The sequence below is a fragment of the Abramis brama genome, assembly GCF_963993115.1.
Source record: "Abramis brama genome assembly, chromosome: 10".
Lineage (NCBI taxonomy): Eukaryota > Metazoa > Chordata > Actinopteri > Cypriniformes > Leuciscidae > Abramis > Abramis brama.
The window spans coordinates 26,415,945-26,436,422 of NC_139972.1; the positions used below are offsets into that span (position 1 = coordinate 26,415,945).

Consider the following 20,478-nt stretch of genomic DNA (forward strand, 5'->3'; position numbering starts at 1 on the left):
ATTATAAAATTTGCTCTAAAAAATATTCTGTTGAATATTTTTCATATTATATAATTCAGTTTATTTGTGATGCAGCCCGGAATTAAACCACACCGTGTTCGTTCGTTGGCCCTTTTTTCTCCATTCTGTCACCTGATGGAGTTCGGGTTCCTTGCCACTGTCGACTCTGGCTTGCTTAGTTGGGGACACTTAATATTCAACAATATTATTGATTTGACTGTACTGATGCTGTTGTATGAGAACTGAACTGGAAGATGACATCACTGTTTTCTGCAGAACTGCTTTATAGATGAAATTAAACTAATTTAAAAATTGATTATCTTTACAACAGAACTTTTCTTTTTAAAGCTGCTTTGCAGCCGAATTGATCTCGGTTTGCACTGTAAAGCTGCTTTCAAACAATCTGTACTGTATAAAGCACAATAAAAAATAAAGGTGACCATTAATTATATTCTTTAATTAAATTTATATTACATTAATTTTTAAAATATAAAAATGATGTTTATTTTTAATATTAAAATAACAAAATATAAAGACTTGTTTTTCAAGACAGAACTGTTTTGTTCACAGTAAGAGTATGAGCTGAATGTGACCCAAAACGTTCAAACGGCTCAGATTCAAGACATTTTCCCAACACGGGTCAGCTTTATCCACGTTATTCCGTCTACACAGGAGCAACAACAGAAGCACACAGCTTCATTGGGAACATTGGGAACATTGACTAAGAGGGGAATTCCTGAGGAGCTATATAAGGAAAATCGGATTTCATTCACACCACTGCATGATAGTGTCAGGAAAACCACTTCAAACAGCAAATGAACAGAGTGTGTGCACAAGACACACACACACACACACACACAAGCTGTGACTTACTGTGCATGGCCAGTGGAGGCAGCGATGAGGTAAACTCGCCCACACTGCGACTAAATGGGAGACTGTTGTACACTGACGTACGCACAGGAAATGAGTGAATGACAGCACAGGTATGAAAAGCAGGAAAGAAAAAGTAATAGAAATGATTAAAAGTTTGGGGTCAATTTTAATGTTGAAAGAAGACTAATGCTCACACGGGCTGCATTTATTTGATCAAATACAGTAATATGAAATTTGTTACAATTTAAAATAACTTTTGTATTCTAATATATTTTAAAATGTAATTTATTCGGATGATGGCAGAGCTGAATTTACTCCAGTCTTCAGTGTCACATGATCCATCAGAAATCATTCTAATAATACATTCTAATATCTAATATTTGATGCCCACAAAACATTTATTATTATTATTATAAATGCTGAAAAAAGTTGAGCTGCTTAATATTTTTTGTGGAAACCGTGATACATTGTTATAATTATTTGATGAATAGAAAGTTCAAAAGAACAGCATTTACTTGAAACAGAAATCTTTTGTGACATTATAAATGTCTTTACTGTCATATTTTGATCAATTTAATGCATTCCCGCTGAACAAAACAGAACTTAAAAACAGAAGAAAAATAAGCCAAGCTGAAAGTGAGGAACTGAAATGACAATAATAAAAATATATATTTTTATTAGAGAGAATTAAATGTATAATTAAAACAACACTGATAAAAAGAAGGAATGGTTGAGAAGCGACAATGTAAACAATCAGCAATGAAAAAAAAAAAGACAAACAGAACGACTTTCAAAATCACATTTCTAAGCACAACTTGGACAAGGAGTCATTTCTTAAAGGGAGGCTTGAGGTGAATGGATGTTCATATGCCTGGCTGTGAGCTTGTGTTATACCTGGTTGTGTGGGCTGAAATGAGTCCTGTGGCGCTGATGGAAACGCTGCTGTGGTTGGAGCAGCCGGACATTTGAACGCATCAAAATTGGCAAAGTCTGCATTAGCATTAGCATTCGCATTCTGCGCTGTTGGGGTCCACCACAAACAAACACACACACACAAAAAGAAAATGGGATGAGGAATAACAGAGAAACAGGAATGAAACTATGGGATGAATGTGTCCATCGTTTAGGTCAATTTAGTTTCTTTTTCAGTCAGGAAATCTCAAAAATTCTATTCATTTTCACATTTTCAGTTAAAATACAATCTTGTAAATTTAGCTGACTTAAACACTGGTTGCATATGAAGACATTAAACATGCTGATGTAAAGTGGAATGATACAATGTTGAATCACACAAACCTGCTAAAAGAAACCCACTAACACATGACACAAATAAAGAAATTACATGCATGCATGAAATGAACAGAAAACCTCTACCCAGAAGCACTGGCTCAAAATCCAGCCATACAGACCCTCTGGACCTGGTTACTGGCATTAACTGATCAAACTTAAGACCATTACTCTCAAGAGACGCCGGTAAGGATTAGTGGTTATGGTTTTTGAGACCGTGGCAACACTGTCAATAAGTCTAGCACAGCATGATGGGAAACCAGACCACATCCCCCTAAGAGTTGTCTTGAACCTTAAAGTACTGCTTTTTAAATGGATGGTTTGTTGTAGTGCGAGTTTGTTCTTACTTGAATGACTGTTGAAATGTGCAAAGTTGGCAAAGTTTGCATTGCCTGTGGACTGCGAATGCGGACCTGCAAAAATGTCGCCACCCAGTTCGCTGAGCAGATCGAACTTCCTGTCCTGATACTGTTGCTGGGCCAGCTGAGCGCGTGACACAACCGGAGACTGAGAGGGAAGAAATCAGACCAGAAACTCGTATTAGGAAAGCAAAGATGGTCGATATTGATTTAATCTTAACCACAAATATAATTTGGGGTCGGCAAGGTTTTTAAATACGTTTCTTATGCTCACTAAAGCTGCATTTATTTAATCGAAAATACAGTAAAACAGTAATATTGTTAAGTATTATAAATTTTTTATATAATTCTTTTCTACTTTAATATATTTTAAAATGTAATTTATTCCTGTGCTGCAAAGCTGAATTGTCAGCATCATTACTCCAGTCTTCAGTGTCACATGATCCTTCAGAAATCATTCTAATATTCAGATTTTCTAATATTCTATTCTCTGGACAGTATTCTGTATTCTCTCTGCTTGCAGTGCATCAGTCACACTTATCAGGAAAGTGAGTGAGAACACACACATTCACACAGATTTATTGAATCATACGTCATCAATAGAGGTTTACTTGCGCACCTGAGTACAGAAAACAGTGCTTACATTACACAAATGAACCAAACTTTGATGGCAACCGAACCTAGATGTGCACCAAACGTGCTAGTGTGAAAGCACTCTTAGGGCCCTATCTTACATCCGGCGCAATGCAGCGCCAAGCGCGATGCAAGTGTTTTTTGCTAGTTTCAGCCCGACGCAGTAATCATTTTCATGTCCTGCACCACGTTGTTTGAATAGCAAATGCATTTGCGCCCATCTGTGCACCCATGGGCGTGCTGGTCTGAAAACGAGGTGTGTTTTGGCGCATTGTTGGCGCGTTGCTATTTTGAGGCAACCGAGTTGCCATGTCAAAGGCGCAATATTTTTTTGTTATTTAAAGAGCATGTTAGTAATGTACGCCTATAGGCGGGTCCACAACACACGTACACTCTGCTTATTAAACACACAGGGATGCACAGTAGCACACAAACATGCCAAATATTAAAATGAAAAGGATTACAATGTAAAAGTTGTTACAATGTTATTATTGTGTACATAAAGATATGGTGGAATCCGGCTTGTCCCGTAGATGGTCTGCTTGCGCACTTTTACCTCGCGCATGAGCAGATCCGTTTGCGCTCTGGAGACGCTTTCGGTCTTTCCACTATCAAATTCCGCCATGTAAATAGCGAATCTGCCATGGCGTGAGCGCAACTGGCATTTAAAGGGAATGGGAGATGAGACTCTGATTGGTTTAACGCACATAAATCCCAAAACACACCCATTACTCATTAAGAGAATTGGGACAACCCTTTAGACCATGCTCCTGGCGCGCCGACCATTTTTCCATCATTAAACTAGCAAAAGTGGATTTGGACACGCCCTAAGTGAAATTGCACCCTGTGCTTTAGACCATGCGCTTAGATCGTTAAAACAGGGCCCTTATAATTTCTTTACATAACAAAACAAAAAAACCCAGTTTCATATACATCATTGTGTTACCTGGCTGGGTGTGTTTTTGCTGAAGTGTAAACTGGGTACTGATTCCTCCAGTAACGTTTTGAGAGGTCGGACCTCTGGAGTGCTGCTGGTGCTGCTAGCAGACGAACCAGAGATAGACGCATGAACCGACGCCACAGTCTTAGCCTGCTCTGGAGGAACATACCTGAGAGAAAGACATTTAAATGAGCAGAGCACACATACACCATGATGTGTTTATTTTATCTTTATGATACCAAGAACAATATTTGCCTATGCAAATCCAATCTTAAAAACACTGAAAAAGTTTCAGAAAACACTAGTTAATAATTAACCAATATGACACATCACATGCAATAAAGTGCAAATCAAGACTCAAATGTGCTGTATTAATATTTTTTACATTAATTACATAACTTAATTTATTTGGTATGCAGTCATGTAATAAGTGGGATAATATATTTTGCAGTAATGATGACTGACTGTACATGATACCTCAATTAAATATCAAACATGATAAAAAACATTTCAGTCTGTGCTCTTCCTCACCATCGCTTCTTTTCGTATTTGTCCTGAAGAAACTCTTTGACTTTCTGAGGTTCTCTGAAGTCTGGGATGGCCACGTTTCTGTCGTCATAAAGGCCGAGCCATATCGGTTTACATGCCTGCAAATGCATGAAAGCACACACATGAAGAGAGAAAAAGATAATCAGACATTCAAGTGGCAAATATACCATAAACATGTAAAACAGAGATTCATCCATGTCAAAAAACATGAAAAAGACTCAAGGGTTTTTAAAGAAACTCGGTCCCATTAATTCTCAGTTTATTAGAGAGAAGACAGACAAACAGAACGATTCTTCAGTATCTCTTTCTCACTGCCTCACATGTGTGAAAAACAATGCAGGCATTCATATTAAGCAAAGTCTTGCTTTGAATACTCACACTCACACATTCTCAAGAAGGAAACAAATATCTGAAAAAACATTTAAATAAACTCTCTTGGGAGTCAAATGCACACATACTCAGATATCACAACTGATAAATTAATAGGCAAAGCGTAAGGCAGGACATGCTGTGTGTGTGTGTGTGTGTGTGTGTGTGTGTGTGTGTGTGTGTGTAAAGCCTTTCACAGCAGTGAAGACACTGCCTCCATTTAGATATAATCAATTCAGACACACATTTGTGTGTGTAAACACACACACACCCTTAAAAAACAGTGGTAGCAGCTTATTAATTATGTATAGCAACAGCAGAGTGAAGACGCATTATCACTTGAGTCTAATGAGAAGCCCTACAGACACTCAGGGAAGTTTTCTATGACCCTCAAACATTAATGTAATAACACTTTAAGTGTTTGTATGAACTCGTGCTGGTCCAAGAGAGGCCGGGTTGGGCTCATCCATGAGATTAAAGCTGAAACTGACCCAGGAATCAGTGCATCTGCCTTCAACGCTTCAGAAAGGCATACTAACTAAACTGACCACTGCAAAGTACACAGTATGTACTGAATACCATCAAAAATAGTATGCATTTTTGTGAAAGATTTTTATTGTCATATTATGGATCAATAAACTGATAATTACTTTCATGTTTTGCCCAATAATCAATAAATGGTCAAACTTCTGATAAAACTTCTGTTTTTTTTTTACACAGAAAAATGCTACAAGGGAATTTAGGCATCACAAATGTAATATATAGTATGAATAATGAAGATTTATTTTGAGATTGACTGAAGATTACATTTAACAACTGTTATTAAATTATTAGTGTTTTTAAATACCTTTAAGTCAGTGTTAGATGACAGAAAAGGTCATCTAAACGTAAAAAGAACATGCAACATTAAATATCCAATATCAACCAATATGATAAATTACAAAAGAACAAAAATGCAATATCAGCCGATATATATATATATCTGTACCTTATTGTTAACTCAGCCTTCCAATGCCTGGTTGGGCCACACAAGATTAAAAACGATGCGCTCCATTCAACGTCTGCAGTAGCGCAGGCTGTAAGGAGTATGGCGCATGAAAGTAGCTTTTGACGCGATCGACCCGAATCAAGAGTCTGCCTTTTGCCAAACTCGCTCTTCTCCCTTTTCCCATCACATATCAGATTGGAAAGGCATTTATTTTCAATAAAAATGAAGAAAATATTGGTGTCTTACGTGTGTTTAATAATAAAGTGTTTATTGGTTAGGGGTAGGAAGGGCATATTGTTCCAATAAGGCGGCATCAATTTAATAATTTTAATAAATATAATCATTTACACTCTATGTTATTATTGCATCCTGTTAAAGTACAACAATACTGGGGTGAAAACAGTATCTGCCACTATTTCTAAGTATACATACACAGCATCTAACAACTATTTGCACTTATTGCAAAGAACTGCTACTTTTTTATAGTGTAAATAAAATATATCGCGATTTGCACTTAGTGCAACTAGCCGCTGCCTATTTCTTACTGACCCCAACATTTTGAATTGTAGGGCCCTATCTTGCACCCAGCGCAATTGACTTTGTATACCGACGCATGTATCATTCCTATTTTGCACCCGCGCACAGCAGACTTTTCCCTCCACAGACACACGTCGGTAAATTATGGAATGAACTTGCGCTCCCAGGGGGGGTTCAGCGCAAAGAGGAGGCGTGTTCCGGCGCAAACGTTCCCTCATGCTATTTTACAGGTTTAGAAAACACTTCCGCCACTGACCAGGAAAACCTAGTCTAAAGTCAGTGGCGCGTTGCGCATGTTATTCGTATGCTATTTTGAGGGCGTGTGCGCATACACTTTGATTCTCTCATCTACACAGAAGCAGCAGTTTTCATTTTTGCAAATCATACATTATTACAAGGAAAAATATTAACACACGAGGGAAATTATTGTTGTGTCCATGAAGATGTGAAAAAATAGGCATAAATCTAGCTTACACATTTACCCAAATTATTACACGCCTGTTTAACCAAAGCTAATTTGGGTGTGTTTCTCCATCCCCAATGTCACTTCTCTGTGTTTTACGGCCCTGACGAGAACGTTGGTCTCCTCGGCTGTGAACCGCTCCTGGCGCGCGCCTGGCAAATCCGCCGTTATAATAGCAAGCCGCCATGGAACAAGCGCGCCTGCTCTTAAAGGGAATGTGAGATGACGCTCTGATTGGTTTATTTCACGTTACGCCCAAACCACACCTATGAATAATGAAGCTACTTCAGACCAACCCATTTTAGATTTGCGTCGGGCGCAAGAGTCATTTATCCCGCCGGTATAATAGCAACAGCGCCCAAGACCCGCCCACAAAGTTACTTGCGTTTCAGATCGTTAAAATAGGGCCCGTAGAGTTTCTTGCGTTGTTCAAAAAGGCAGTGTGTGCACTCAAACTCTGAAATACTTGGGCAAATGCATCTGTCACTTAGTAAGCTAGACAAATTACTGAAGATCTGCCAACTTCAACAGTTCGCGTGACATTCCCTCATCATCGAAAACCAAATCAGAAGTTCAGACTGACAGATGCTGTGAGACTTTAATGCACCAAACCCGCTGTCTGATCAGACTGGTTGGAATTGGACCCACATAAAACAACTTCATAAAACAAAAAGTGTGCACACGCATGCACAGATCATCCTGAAGTTCATCATGGTTTAAATGGGAGATTAAAGCGTGTGCGTAATGAGACACAGAGCACTCAAATAAGAGTCTCCTCAGCACGCAACATCATTTCCAGCTCATCCTCGTTAATCAGGCCTCACGAGACCTGGGAAAAATCCCAGGAATGTTGAGGAAAGGAAGGGGGAGATGAAAAGTGGTCAAATCTTTGTGGTTCAGAAGAAGCTCTTAGAGAAACACAGATATATACAGGGGGTATTGTTGTACTTTAACAGGATGCAATAATAACATAGAGTGTAAATGATTATATTTATTAAAATGATTAAATTGATGCCGCCTTATTGGAACAATATGCCCTTCCTACCCCTAACCAATAAACACTTTATTATTAAACACACGTAAGACACCAATATTTTCTTCATTTTTATTGAAAATAAATGCCTTTCCAATCTGATATGTGATGGGAAAAGGGAGAAGAGCGAGTTTGGCAAAAGGCAGACTCTTGATTCGGGTCGATCGCGTCAAAAGCTACTTTCATGCGCCATACTCCTTACAGCCTGCGCTACTGCAGACGTTGAATGGAGCGCATCGTTTTTAATCTTGTGTGGCCCAACCAGGCATTGGAAGGCTGAGTTAACAATAAGGTACAGATATATATATATATATATATATATATATATATATATATATATATATATATATATATATATATATATATATATATATATATATATATATATATACACATACACACACATATACACACATATACACACATATACACACACACATATTTATAGGGCTACTCTATTTTTAGAACAACTGTCTCATAATTTTATTGACATAAGGGCGTTTTCAAGAAAAGAAATTCCAGAAATTCCCGTCATTTATCCTATCACAAACATACGACTGTGACCTCGACATAAATCATAAACTCAGCGGCATCCAGATATCAGCACAAACAGTCCACAGAGATGACGACACAATCACTGTGTCAATAAAAACATCACTGCACTTTGACTACGCCATCATCAATTACCTCATTTCCATGCTTCTGTAGAAATTCAATTTCCTGTAGCGTGAAAGTCGTCATGGAAATAGACTTCACTCTGTGGGGGGGATTCAGGCCTCGTCTAAAGGGGAGAGGAAAAAAGGGTAACAGATTAATTAAATAAAGGAAAGTGTTGCAAATCTCCTGTAGTGTGAATTAGATTTTCTGCTCCCTCTCACTGTAACTCTTCATTACAAACCTGCTTATTACACACAGATCTAGGACAAGGACAAATTCAGACTGCTCGGCACCTCGCCAAGTCTGTGTGCGGAGAGAACGAGAGCGTACGGGTGTTTGAGGGGGTGGAAGAGACTGATAGTGTAGAGAGAGTGGTGAGCTAATGCTGCCTTCAAATCACATCGCAATGAGCGCTTTGTAGGGTGCTTTCACACTGGCAGTTTAGTTCGGAACGGGGACGGTTCGCATGATAATCGCTAATGTGAACGCTGTCATGCGGACCCGGGTTCACACTGGGGTACCGAACCCGAGACTTCCGGGAGGAGGTGGTCTGAGTTCGGTTGCACTCGAACCGTGCCGCGGTTCGTGTGAATGTGAAAGCAACACATTCAGCCTTCAGCTGAGAAACTATTGATGCCATGATGGTTTTGAATTGCTTGAAATATGATTGGAATCACTTCCAAGAGGAAAATACAGTAAATTGCAATGTGCAGCGCAAATCTGTCATTTAGGCTACATAATATTATAATGAGAACACTACTGTAAAAGAATGTTGTGAATTTGTGCGCCCATGTTTTAGCACGTCGTTACGAGAAGAGCGCTTCCACAACAGTTACACCTTCAATCATGACTAGCACAGTCAAATTCGCATGTGCATTCGCAATAAAATGTTGTGATATCTTCAGATTTAAATGTTATTAATTGTTGTTATGGGAAGAACGCATACACAACAGGAGTTACACTTTTTTTTGCTTTTGCAGCAATTGTAAGTTGCAACATTATGTTTATTTTGTATGTGTGTGTATGTATGTATGTGTATATATATATTTATCCGATGTATCTCATTTAGGATGCGTTTGGTTAAGTTAATCAATTTCAAATGTCAATTTTCTTTCCACATAAAGAAGTTCACAGGATGAGAAACTGAAGACAACTGGATGACCATCTGATGATTCAATGCGTCTTTGAATCAGTCTGTGCGTGTGTGTGTTTATTCCACAGCGTCATGATGATCTTTGAACACTTGATCCCTGAATGTCCAAGAGCAATGTAAACATGTGTAAGGGCTGCCCATTAGAAAGCCTGTTTCCTTCCTGTATTTACCCTGTTATCGTTCTCAGATTTGCTCTCTAGGGATCAGTGTGTCTACTGGAGGACATGCTGCCTCTGATTCTCTTACGCATCCGTTTTGTTATTTCCACCCCCTGATCTATTCCTTTCTCTTTCATCTAACGAAGCCATTTGCAGTTAATAACTAACAGGAAGTTCATTTAGGTAGTTAAATGAAACTGTTCACCCAATACTGAAAATCAACTTACTAAACCTCATGATTTCCTCTTTCGTGAAACACTCATTTTGGGGTTGGCTATTTCTTTAAGAAACACTCACATGCACCTGTTTCTATGCCAGTGGAATGGGAGGGAGCGTTTAGTACGTGTAAGTATGGAAAAGACATTTAAAGCTACTCTGCCGTCCCTCTGCTGAAACGGGTGACAGTTCATCTGACACCTGAGCTGCAACAGATGTTCAAAACACCATTCACACAAACGCACTCCCTCGAAACCCCCAAAAGGCAAATCCAAACACGCCAACACAGCACTTCTGCTCTAACAATCGCAGATAGTTTGCATGTGGTAATGCAAGTGTGCCGGTAAATTCCCTTCAAAAAAAAAAATTCCCAATTCTGTGGACGTCACCTGTAACTTCCTCTATTATATTTATATTGTGTGTTTCCTCTTATGGTGCTGTGATAAATTCTGAAGGGCATGAACAGAAAGGCCTTGGTAAGATTAGACCAGGTGCTAAATTATTCACACGATCTGCTGCGGGCCATTGGCACAGGGTTGGGATTCTGTAACCGTGTCCACCAAGAACCACTCGGCTTCAACAAACTTCCTCAAGCCGAACGTCTAACTTACCCAAAACTGCCTGTAACCATCGCACCAGTAATAATTCTTCAGCAGCCTCATAGTATAACCTTTGAAATTATGCAAATGTGCTATGAATAGGTATTATTTACATTAGTTAGCCGGATGTTGTAGAGCTCCTAACAACAGCTACATAAAAGCGATCTATACTATATCTTTTGCACTCTATTTCAAGTCTTCTGAATTCATACATGGGAAGTGTGTACAATGGTTCTCAACCTTTTTGACTTCAAAATTACATTTAAAGACCCCCCAAGGGTCTCTGGTATATTTATGACTAAATTAATGTTAATGATGTATGTTGTTATGATTGTTTATGTGTTTGTACAGCACTTTGTTCACTGACAAGTTGTGTAAAAGTGCTTAATAAATAAAATAAAGAAGAAAGAAAAGAAGAAATTGCATTAACAAAAAATAGTTTGGGATTGCTATTTAATTAATTAATAGCCTTACCTTATAGGCCTACCATTTACCGATTATTAGTCGTATTCGTACAATTTGTGTGTATGTTAAGTAAAAGGGGACGCGGAACGTGTGTGTCAACAATTGTTTTTGTGAAATAAATTTGCTTTGTTTTGTTGTTTTTTTCAAACAAATTTATTATAATATATAGCCTATATATTAGGCTATAAATATATACTACAAAAGTTGGTCGCGGCTTGATGACCATGGGAAAATGTGGGTCCCATGGCCAAACCACTGCCCTAATGGGCCCTGGGCCCCCTGATTGTGTAGCTCTCAAAACAAGGGTAGACTCAGTCCATTTTGTGTTCTATAGAAGAAAGAAAGGCATATAGGATTTGATTGACATGATGGAGATTAAATGATGACAGAATTGTAATTTTTTGATTGACACTTTGCTGGTCATGGTCACAAGCTAAAATTGGCCAGTACACACAGAATACAAACAGAGAACCAAAACATAGGCTATGCCTAATATTTAAAATGCACATATTTTATATTCACACCATTGTTAAAGTTGGCATGAAAAAGAAGTCTTTAAAAACGGTAGTCTTTTCTTCTCTATTGTGAGATATCCGAGTGAAACAGCTTCACGAACAAGAAAAAAAAAAAAACGTAGGGACTTGATTTTGTCCAGCGGGAATTGATTGGATCATTCTGGTGTGCTACTGCTGTGAGTGACAGGTCCTTGCGCCAGTAAACGCGTCATCAGAGAAGAGAAGTCGGTGCAAGAGAGAGGGGGGAGGTGATTTTGATTCAAGATTACGACAGAGTAACATCCCTTGAACTTGCTGCACTGAAATGGGATCAACCTCAAAGTGGGCGAACAGTCTCTTGTTATTCAGCCTGCATCTATAAAAAGGAAGTCCTCATTTCATCAGGCGGCAAAAGGATGACACACTTCACCCTTGACATAGACAAGAAGCATCAGAGACAGAACATCAGCGACTGGCCAAACACAAGAGCATTATTTTCAGCGCTTGCAGAGACGGCTATCCAATAACATATGAATCACAGCCAGTCTTTGAGAAATTACACAAAAAGACTTCCACCAAATCATCAGGACAACTGAACATTATTTGGATCAGGATTCAGGACACCACTAGATGGATTTACACCTACTGTGTGTTGGGCAGCATTGCCTAATGAATGACCCTGACACACATACCCACAGAAACACGATGGGAAACACAGGCCTGATCCCACGTGTACTGGGTTACTTGCATTTGTTCAGAGGGTTTTAAGAGCGCCAATGTTTTGTTTTAATGTTTGAGATGGAAAGTTAGCAAACAGTGCCTAAGGCCAACACGTAACCTGTAAGAGTAGCGTGTGAGAAAGCCATTTCAGTTGGTGGTGAGAAGCTCTGGCATCAACTTCACACACCGGGTGAGCCTGCGGATGCCGCATCTGGTTTCAGTAATGAAAGTGTGAGTTGTGCTTGTGCGATTGGTGGTTGTATTGGGGTTGATGATGCTCCTGAGCAGGTGGATGACGGGCTCGGGCAAAATGGGTCAAAAACTGGGTGAGAGGCCAGTCTCCTCACAGTGATAAAGTATGTCAGAAAGAGAGAAAGAGAAATATATATGTTTGTGAGGTCTGTCAGCATGTGGGTTTGCACAATACTTTAGTTCCTCTTAAGAAATCACTGCCAGATTAAATGCTGAAACTTCCTCTGAACACATACATCATTTGAAGTCATCAACAAACCCACAAACACACACACACACACAAAAACCACACATCTGAAACAACATGTCTGCAGAAAGGTACTCATACCATTCAAACGTTTGGGGACAGTAAGAATTTTTTGGAAGGAAATTAATTATTTTATTCAGCAAAGACACTCTAAAATTATCAAAAGTGGCAGAAAAAACATTTATAATGTTACAATAGATTTCTATTTCAAATAAATGCTTTTCTTTTGATTTGTTACACTGAAAATACAGAAAATGTTTTACAAGAAATTTAAATATTATTACAATTTAAAATAACTTTTCTATTTGAGTGTATTTTTAAAATAATACTGTTTTTACTGTATTTTTGATCAAATAAAGACTTTTAAAAAATCCTACCGACCCCAAACGTATGAAAAGCACAAACTACTCATCAGACCGCAACATTGCACAACTCACTTCATATTAATCTTTACAAATACTTTGCGCCATACCTAAAAAGAAAATTCTTTAGCCATGACATAATACAGAATGCCCTTGAGTGCCTTATTGCTTTTATGAAACAATTACTGCTTAACATAAAAAAAGTGTAATAATAAAATTATTATTAATAATAAAAAAACTTGCAATGGTAAAAAGCTCAAGAGGCAAACCAGCTAAAAGGAAATGTCACATGCCTAAACAATAGTGTGTGACTAAAATAAAGACCAGATAGAAACAAGAATAAAGAAAGAAAGACAGTAAGAAGGTGAGAGATAAATTGAGGAAGACAGAGGAACTGAGTAAGAGAGAGAGAGACGGATGGATCCACCCTGTGCTGGAATGAGTTTACTGGGTTTACCCAGTAACTGACCCCGTCATAAAACTAACAGGGAAGTGTTTGCTGATCATCCAATCTCTACTCAGGCAACACTCCTCACCAAAAGATCTGTGTTCCTATTCAGAAATTTATAGAAGAAAATCACAGTTCAATTAAGTGGTCAGCTGATATATGGCTTTTCTCAATGATGCTGGTCTGGATATCTCGAGAGAAGGGTGATCAACGGCTGATATTACACTGGTAATATACAGTATAGGGTGAATTCTGGTATATATTGTTTTTGTTTTTAATTTACTGGAATTCACCCTACGTTAAATGATGTTAGGGTGATGATGATACATCAGGGTATAATGATGAGAACAATATTTGAACCAACAAAAAAAATCTAGCCTATATCATAGATTTCTATCCTACTGTGATTTGATTGAACCATCAAATTAAGTGAATATCTGAAAAGTGTGAGTGGAGCAATGGCCTTCGTACACATACACACAACCACTGAAGCGAGAGGACAATGTGTGCTTCCTGTCCTACTGTTTCCACTTCCTGTGCACATGCAGACCACATGCTGCTGATGCAGCGAATGCTTGACATGCACTTCCTGTTTAAGAAACATACATGCTCACTCATAGTCACATGTACAAGCCAGATAATGACCAAATGCACAGATTAGAGAGTGTGATTAAAGTTCAGATCAGGTGAGAGGAAATGCAGCAAAATCACTGCATGATAGTATCAATCGCAAACACAGACCTGAATAAAATCAAAGATTTGATAACGTGCTGAGGCAAAGGCTGTACACAATGAGCTGAAGCGTAGTACTTTAGGGCTACGATATAGAACAAAATAAAAATGAATGTTCAGAATTAAAATCAGTCGACAATATTTTTCATGCAAGACCAAGAGTATGTGATTTATGTCTACACGTGGTTTAAGCCGTTTCTAAAAAATTTGAATAAAATCATGATTTACTCGTGAAAACGTTTGTACGCAGATTTCATGCACGGTTAGTGAATGAGACCCACTATGTATGAGCAGCATGGCAAAATCAGTTTTTCAGGATTAAAACTGGGAACCGCTGGCACAGTTGTGAATCCGGGCAAGGCCAGAGGATCATCTCCCCATGCAAATGCCCTAATTAAAATCCAACACCTAATAGCTCATACATTAATAGCATGTTAATCATTCACTTTTCTACAACCCACACAGGGGAAATTGTGCATATATTTTGCTTTTGACAATCAGCTTAAATATAAGGTGTACTAATGTAAATTGCTAAATGAAAAGATAGTATTAAAAAATTAATTTGAACTAAAACTAATGATATAACCTAAAGAATAATCCATATCCTTAAAAAAACCTACACTAATTCTATGAGAACAGGGAAGTCCGACTCCACACCACAACATTGACAACAATAACGAAAATGACAGAGGAACTACATCATTTGAATCACTTTTAGAACAATTATTTTTCCAGCTGATAAACAAACAAAAAAACATTTTACACCCCATCAGAATCGACCTGACAAAAACGATCTTGAGCATTTAAAGCATCAGACGACATAACTGCTGTGCGCGCTTATAATAAACAGAACATTAACGTCCCATGGTGTGGATGCTAATATAGCTATCGTTTTTGGTGAGACTGAGCCTTAACAGGGACGTTTACTGTTGCACTGTCAGTTGTAGAAATGTTGCTAAAGAGGTTGTAGGTTGATTGTAAGAAGACTCCCATGCTTTGGCTGTCTGACATCTGGTGTGCACTCTCCAGTGCGGGGAGCAGACGTCTCTCTGGTGAAGTCATTTAAAAGCTGGTGCTTAAGAACCCAATTATCTCCTCTGATGGAGTTAACTAGGAGAGTCACCGTTCGTTCACAGACATGCAATGGAGGAACAATACAAGCCAATAAGGCCGCATTTACACTGCAGGTCTTGATGCTCAACTCCGATTAGTTGACTATCCAATTTTTTTGATGACCAGCTTTACATCTTTTAAAAGTGACCCATATCCGATATCTGCATCTGGGCGGTACGACCAAAAATCCACATCACGGTATTTTTCTAAATTACACCGGTTTCACGGTATATGACTTTTTTTTTTTTTCAAGCATGACTGGATGTAAAACACATTTTTCACTGAGTGAGAGAGGAAATACTGCAGTAGATTGACTTAGAATGCCCTATTTTACTGTCATGAGTGAATATTGTAGAAAAAAAATCCACACTAGTATTAATACAGGTTTGCAAGGCTGTTTACAAAGAGAGGTGGCAGCAGGAGGCGCTTTAGGAGCGGCAGAAATAGCGGTTTCCCCGGTAACGGCTGTACACAAAGCAGCAACGCTCATAAACGCTGCTTTATCAGGAAAGATAAAGAAAGATTCAATCGTAATAACAAATAAACTTTTCTAAAGACCGTCAGGTCACTTCAGATACAGTCATATAAAAACACCCGCGCCGCGTTTTAATTTAGAAACGTGCAGTGCTCATGTTTATTCAACGATGTCAATGCCAACCACAAATAGATTTTCCAAAAGGCTGTGTTGATATTGTGAACCAATGTATGGGAAACACTGTAATATAATTTGACAGCTATCAATCAATTATAGTTTAACCTATCCACCTTCAAAGTCACACTTAGTAACACGTGCATCACCACAGTGCAACAGTGAAAAAGGACCCTCTCAAACAGTGTCGCGCCGCGCCGCGTTCCGTGCGTTATTAAAGCGACATACACCGGTACTGCGGTATTTTCAAAATTCATATCATTTACAAAAATAAACACCGGTATTCGGTATGAACCGGTACACCGCCCAGCACTAAAGAATAGCCCCTTTCACACTGTGAGTGTGAGTTGATCCTGGAAAATTGCCATAAAATTGGCAGTGCCTTGTGTGAACGCAAACACGTCCCGGGATTGAGTCCGGCATCGATCCCGGGATGGGGACCTAGTAACATTGCCGGGACCAGTCCCAGACAGGGCCCTGTGTGAAATAAAAAGGGCTGTGCCGTAGTGATGACGCTGAATTTTCATTCAGATCGAGCTCAGTCGGATCGATTAAGGTGTTTACATGAAGGCTTTTCAGTCCGATTGAGCCATCAATGCGATTACTAATGGATTATTTGGTTGCATGTAAATGTAGCCAGTCAGCGTGAATGAACCAAAATGAAAAGATCCCAGGACACATTATCAAGTGCATTTTCCGGAATCTCTGTGTTAAAGGGGCAAATCTTTTGTTGGTCACAGAACTTATTTTCTGCAATAATCCTAAAGCCAATGGAAAATTCTTATTGTCTTTTTGTCGAGGGAACCAGTGTGATGCTTATTTCTAGGCTGGCCTACAAACACACACAATCCTTGCAGTACTCTATTGTTAGTTTAGTAAGTTTAGTTTTTATTACTGACTATCAGCCTGATCCACCTAGCATAACTAACAGTCCTCACAGCTGTGCAAAGGCTTGTTCAAATACACCTGATCACACTTCCAAAAGAACTAACATGATCCTCGGCCCTCTCCTCACTCCAGGACTCCAGAAGAGTTCAGCTAGAACAACAAACTTGCTTCGGATTTCTTTTATTTGCTCAATCGATCGCCCTCTCCTCTGCCTCTGGGAGAATTATTGACCATTTCTTTGTAATTCTGTAGACCGGTCACTCAGAAGAAGAGTGTCCAGTATCTGGACAACAGGACGACATCCAACCACACCACACTACAGCAAGAGCATTTATCAATAGCTTTACTCAGGAACAGTGCCAATCTGTCAGACTATTTGTTGCATTCCTCTCTGAAGTGCTTAAATGGAAGGCAGATGTTTCACATGGGAGTCAACGAGGGATCATTCTCAAACATCTTTCCACCTTTTGGGGGGAGTAGCTAACTGTTAGGAGGTGACTATTGAAAGGTCTAGTAGAACGGTCTCCTCCTCATCCACTTGCTGGGAAACTAAACCCATTTTTACGCAAACCCGTGAGATCTTCCTCATCATGTTTCAGACATGACTGGTTCAGGCAAGTTCACTAATCATGAGTCAAGAATGTATGAGATAAGCTAGTCCTTCACATCTCTGTTTCTGATGATGAATTAACACAACCAATCATTCAGATTCTTTATGAAGACATTTAGCTAATGAACGAGCACAATAGAAGTATTAATACTTTGAAATATACTATTCCATTCCGACAATCCATTTCAAATTCTGCTATCAAGGCGAATATGTTAAAAAATTGGAAAAAGTGGGTCAGTTTTCATCATATTCAAAACCAAGAATAAAATTAGGATTGAATTACACAGCAGGAATAAACACATTTATTCAACCATAATATTGAGCCCAACAGATTACTGCAGCAATGTGTCCATGAAAAAGCAACTGAATGCATTTTATAATAACAATAATAAATTAATTCTATAAACAAATTAAGAACATATAAATACTCTGACTGACTGCCATCATCATAAGTTCAATAATAGCCTATAGACATAAAATAGGCCTTTAGAGCAAAAAATATGTGGGTAATTTCATCTCAGGTGGTTCAAAAATTGTAAAATTCTAAACGGTAAAGCAACTTTGGGTGCAAAAGGGCGATATTAATTCAGTAAACCATGGCTGTCATCTTCATAGATCGAAAACCTCTAGACCACACCCATGAAGGAAGGTAGTCTGCTTATTTCCAAAATGTACTTAAATTCAAGCAAATCTGCATCACTTACTTGTGATCTGAATTAAAAAGGCATTAATTTAGGAAGCATTTCAAACTCTAATCCAAAATCCCCTGCATAGACGACTGTAACACAACAAGGATGAAATGCTGATACAGGACATAAGAGGTATATTCACTATACACTTATAAGTCACTTTTAAATGCATCTTTCAATGAAGATTCTGCTAATTTAATGGCATGTTTCAGCATTCATTCCTGTGCCAATTTGACCCCTATTGACTAATGGGGAAGCATCATTACACGGAAAAGGACTTCTTCCGTGTAAAGATCAAGATGTTAACTTCAGATATCAAAAAGCAGGCAGCAAACTGAGCAATGCCAACAATAGATCGAGAGGCACGACATATAACTATATTTATGCATGTTATCTACACCACCACATACCCCCAAATATGATGATACTGGTCTTTATTTAGATTTACATGTATAAATACCAATTATAGCCTATTCTGTGAAATATTAATATTATAAATATGCATATATATATATATATATATATATATATATATATATATATATATATATATATATATATTATTTTTATTTTTTTATTAAATAAACTATTACATTACTTAATATAGTATTAATATTACTGTTATTTAATTTAAATACTTTTTAATCTATTTTAATCAATTTTATATACCGGTATTTCATTCAAAATGATTTATTTGATTTTATTTATTTTACAAATAACCATCTATCACACCGTCTATCTATTAATGTATCATTACATTTTTCTTATAGTACTCAATATAATACTGTGCCGATAGACGTATTTAATTATTTAAATGTTTTTAACAACAAACTTATTTTAGATAATTTTTTTACATTTTTATAATGTTTTGTCAAACTTTTCCACAGACCCCCTAACACTCTTGATCTTCATATACAAGCAAGTATAAATTGAGCTTCATTTATGGATTGTCAATGTCAAGCCCAGCCCTCGCTATCAGGAGAGGAGTGCACACACACACCCTTTGCCACATGTCACAGTCACCATGTGTCTCTGACTATCCAGCTCTTCCACATGCTCTATAGAGGTTTATCTGATCTACAAGGGCCTCTCCTTACAGCTAGATAAGACAATGCAGGACATATGAAAAGTCCAGTGATATGCCTACAGGTTACGCTGCCCAAGTTTGCTGGACTATCAAGACAATAGACACTCATGATTTTACTGCATTAGCCCAACCAGACAACCACCCAAAATACAATTTACCCACCCATCAAGCCTGGTTAACTGACAGATAACCAACCCCAACCCCCAAAAAGACAACAACCCATTTACCCACCCTTATTTACATTTTAAACCCCCTAAAGAAAAACATTTATGTTAATGGTTCAACAGCTGGGTTGAAATAATCGGTATCAAAACCTAGTGAGCTGCCTAACTAGACATGTTTATGGCTTCACGGGTTATGGTGTCTAGGTAGGCAGCGCACTCGGTTTTGAGACACAGACAGGGTGCGAAATAAAGAGGCTCACAGACAGACAGACACACAGACAGACACAGGAGGGTGGCTCACAGGATGCCTGAGCAGGACGTGCAGACGAACGAGCCCACGGTCATGTTGGCGTAGGTCGGGCCGCGCTGGTCGCAGTCGAAGCACTTTCGGTTGAGCGCCAAACTCGTCATTTCCCGCAGCATCTTCAGGTGTTTTTCCTCCTGCTTTCGCTTCGCGCTCGCTGCCATGGCCGGAGCCGTTGATATATACCGTGGGTCAGTTAAAAAAAGAGCGTAAAAAGAATCCAAATACGTGTAAGGGTCCGGATAAATATTAGTCCGGCACTTCTATAAAACAGATCACGAGGAAAGGTAGGCGAGCCGGAGTTCTTCAGAAGGGCCTCACGATTCACGAACAACGGGCGAAAAGCGCCGTAGTGATGAAGAGAGGAGGGTCCTGAGGCGCAGCTCGTGCTTTAACAGCCAGCCAGCCTGCCCACTCTACTTTCACTGCCTGCGACCAGC

General features: G+C 38.7%; 1 protein-coding gene across 8 annotated transcripts in view; it reads right to left on the bottom strand.

Moving 5' to 3' along the window:
* agfg1a (ArfGAP with FG repeats 1a) overlaps positions 1-20,202 on the bottom strand; it is a gene marked incomplete at its 5' end in the record, with an annotated part of 26,665 nt that extends 6,463 nt beyond the window's left edge. For 3 of the 8 annotated variants that reach the window (XM_084125856.1, XM_084125853.1, XM_084125852.1), the window contains 7 exons: positions 874-945; positions 1,768-1,893; positions 2,508-2,667; positions 4,099-4,261; positions 4,624-4,739; positions 8,719-8,812; positions 20,036-20,202. In XM_084125856.1, the coding sequence (XP_083981982.1) occupies positions 874-945; positions 1,768-1,893; positions 2,508-2,667; positions 4,099-4,261; positions 4,624-4,739; positions 8,719-8,812; positions 20,036-20,202 (898 nt within the window). The remainder of the gene's footprint in view (positions 1-873; positions 946-1,767; positions 1,894-2,507; positions 2,668-4,098; positions 4,262-4,623; positions 4,740-8,718; positions 8,813-20,035) is intronic. The other 5 variants (XM_084125857.1, XM_084125855.1, XM_084125854.1 and 2 more) reach the window with 3 other exon arrangements.
* Between the last annotated feature and the right edge of the window lie 276 nt (positions 20,203-20,478).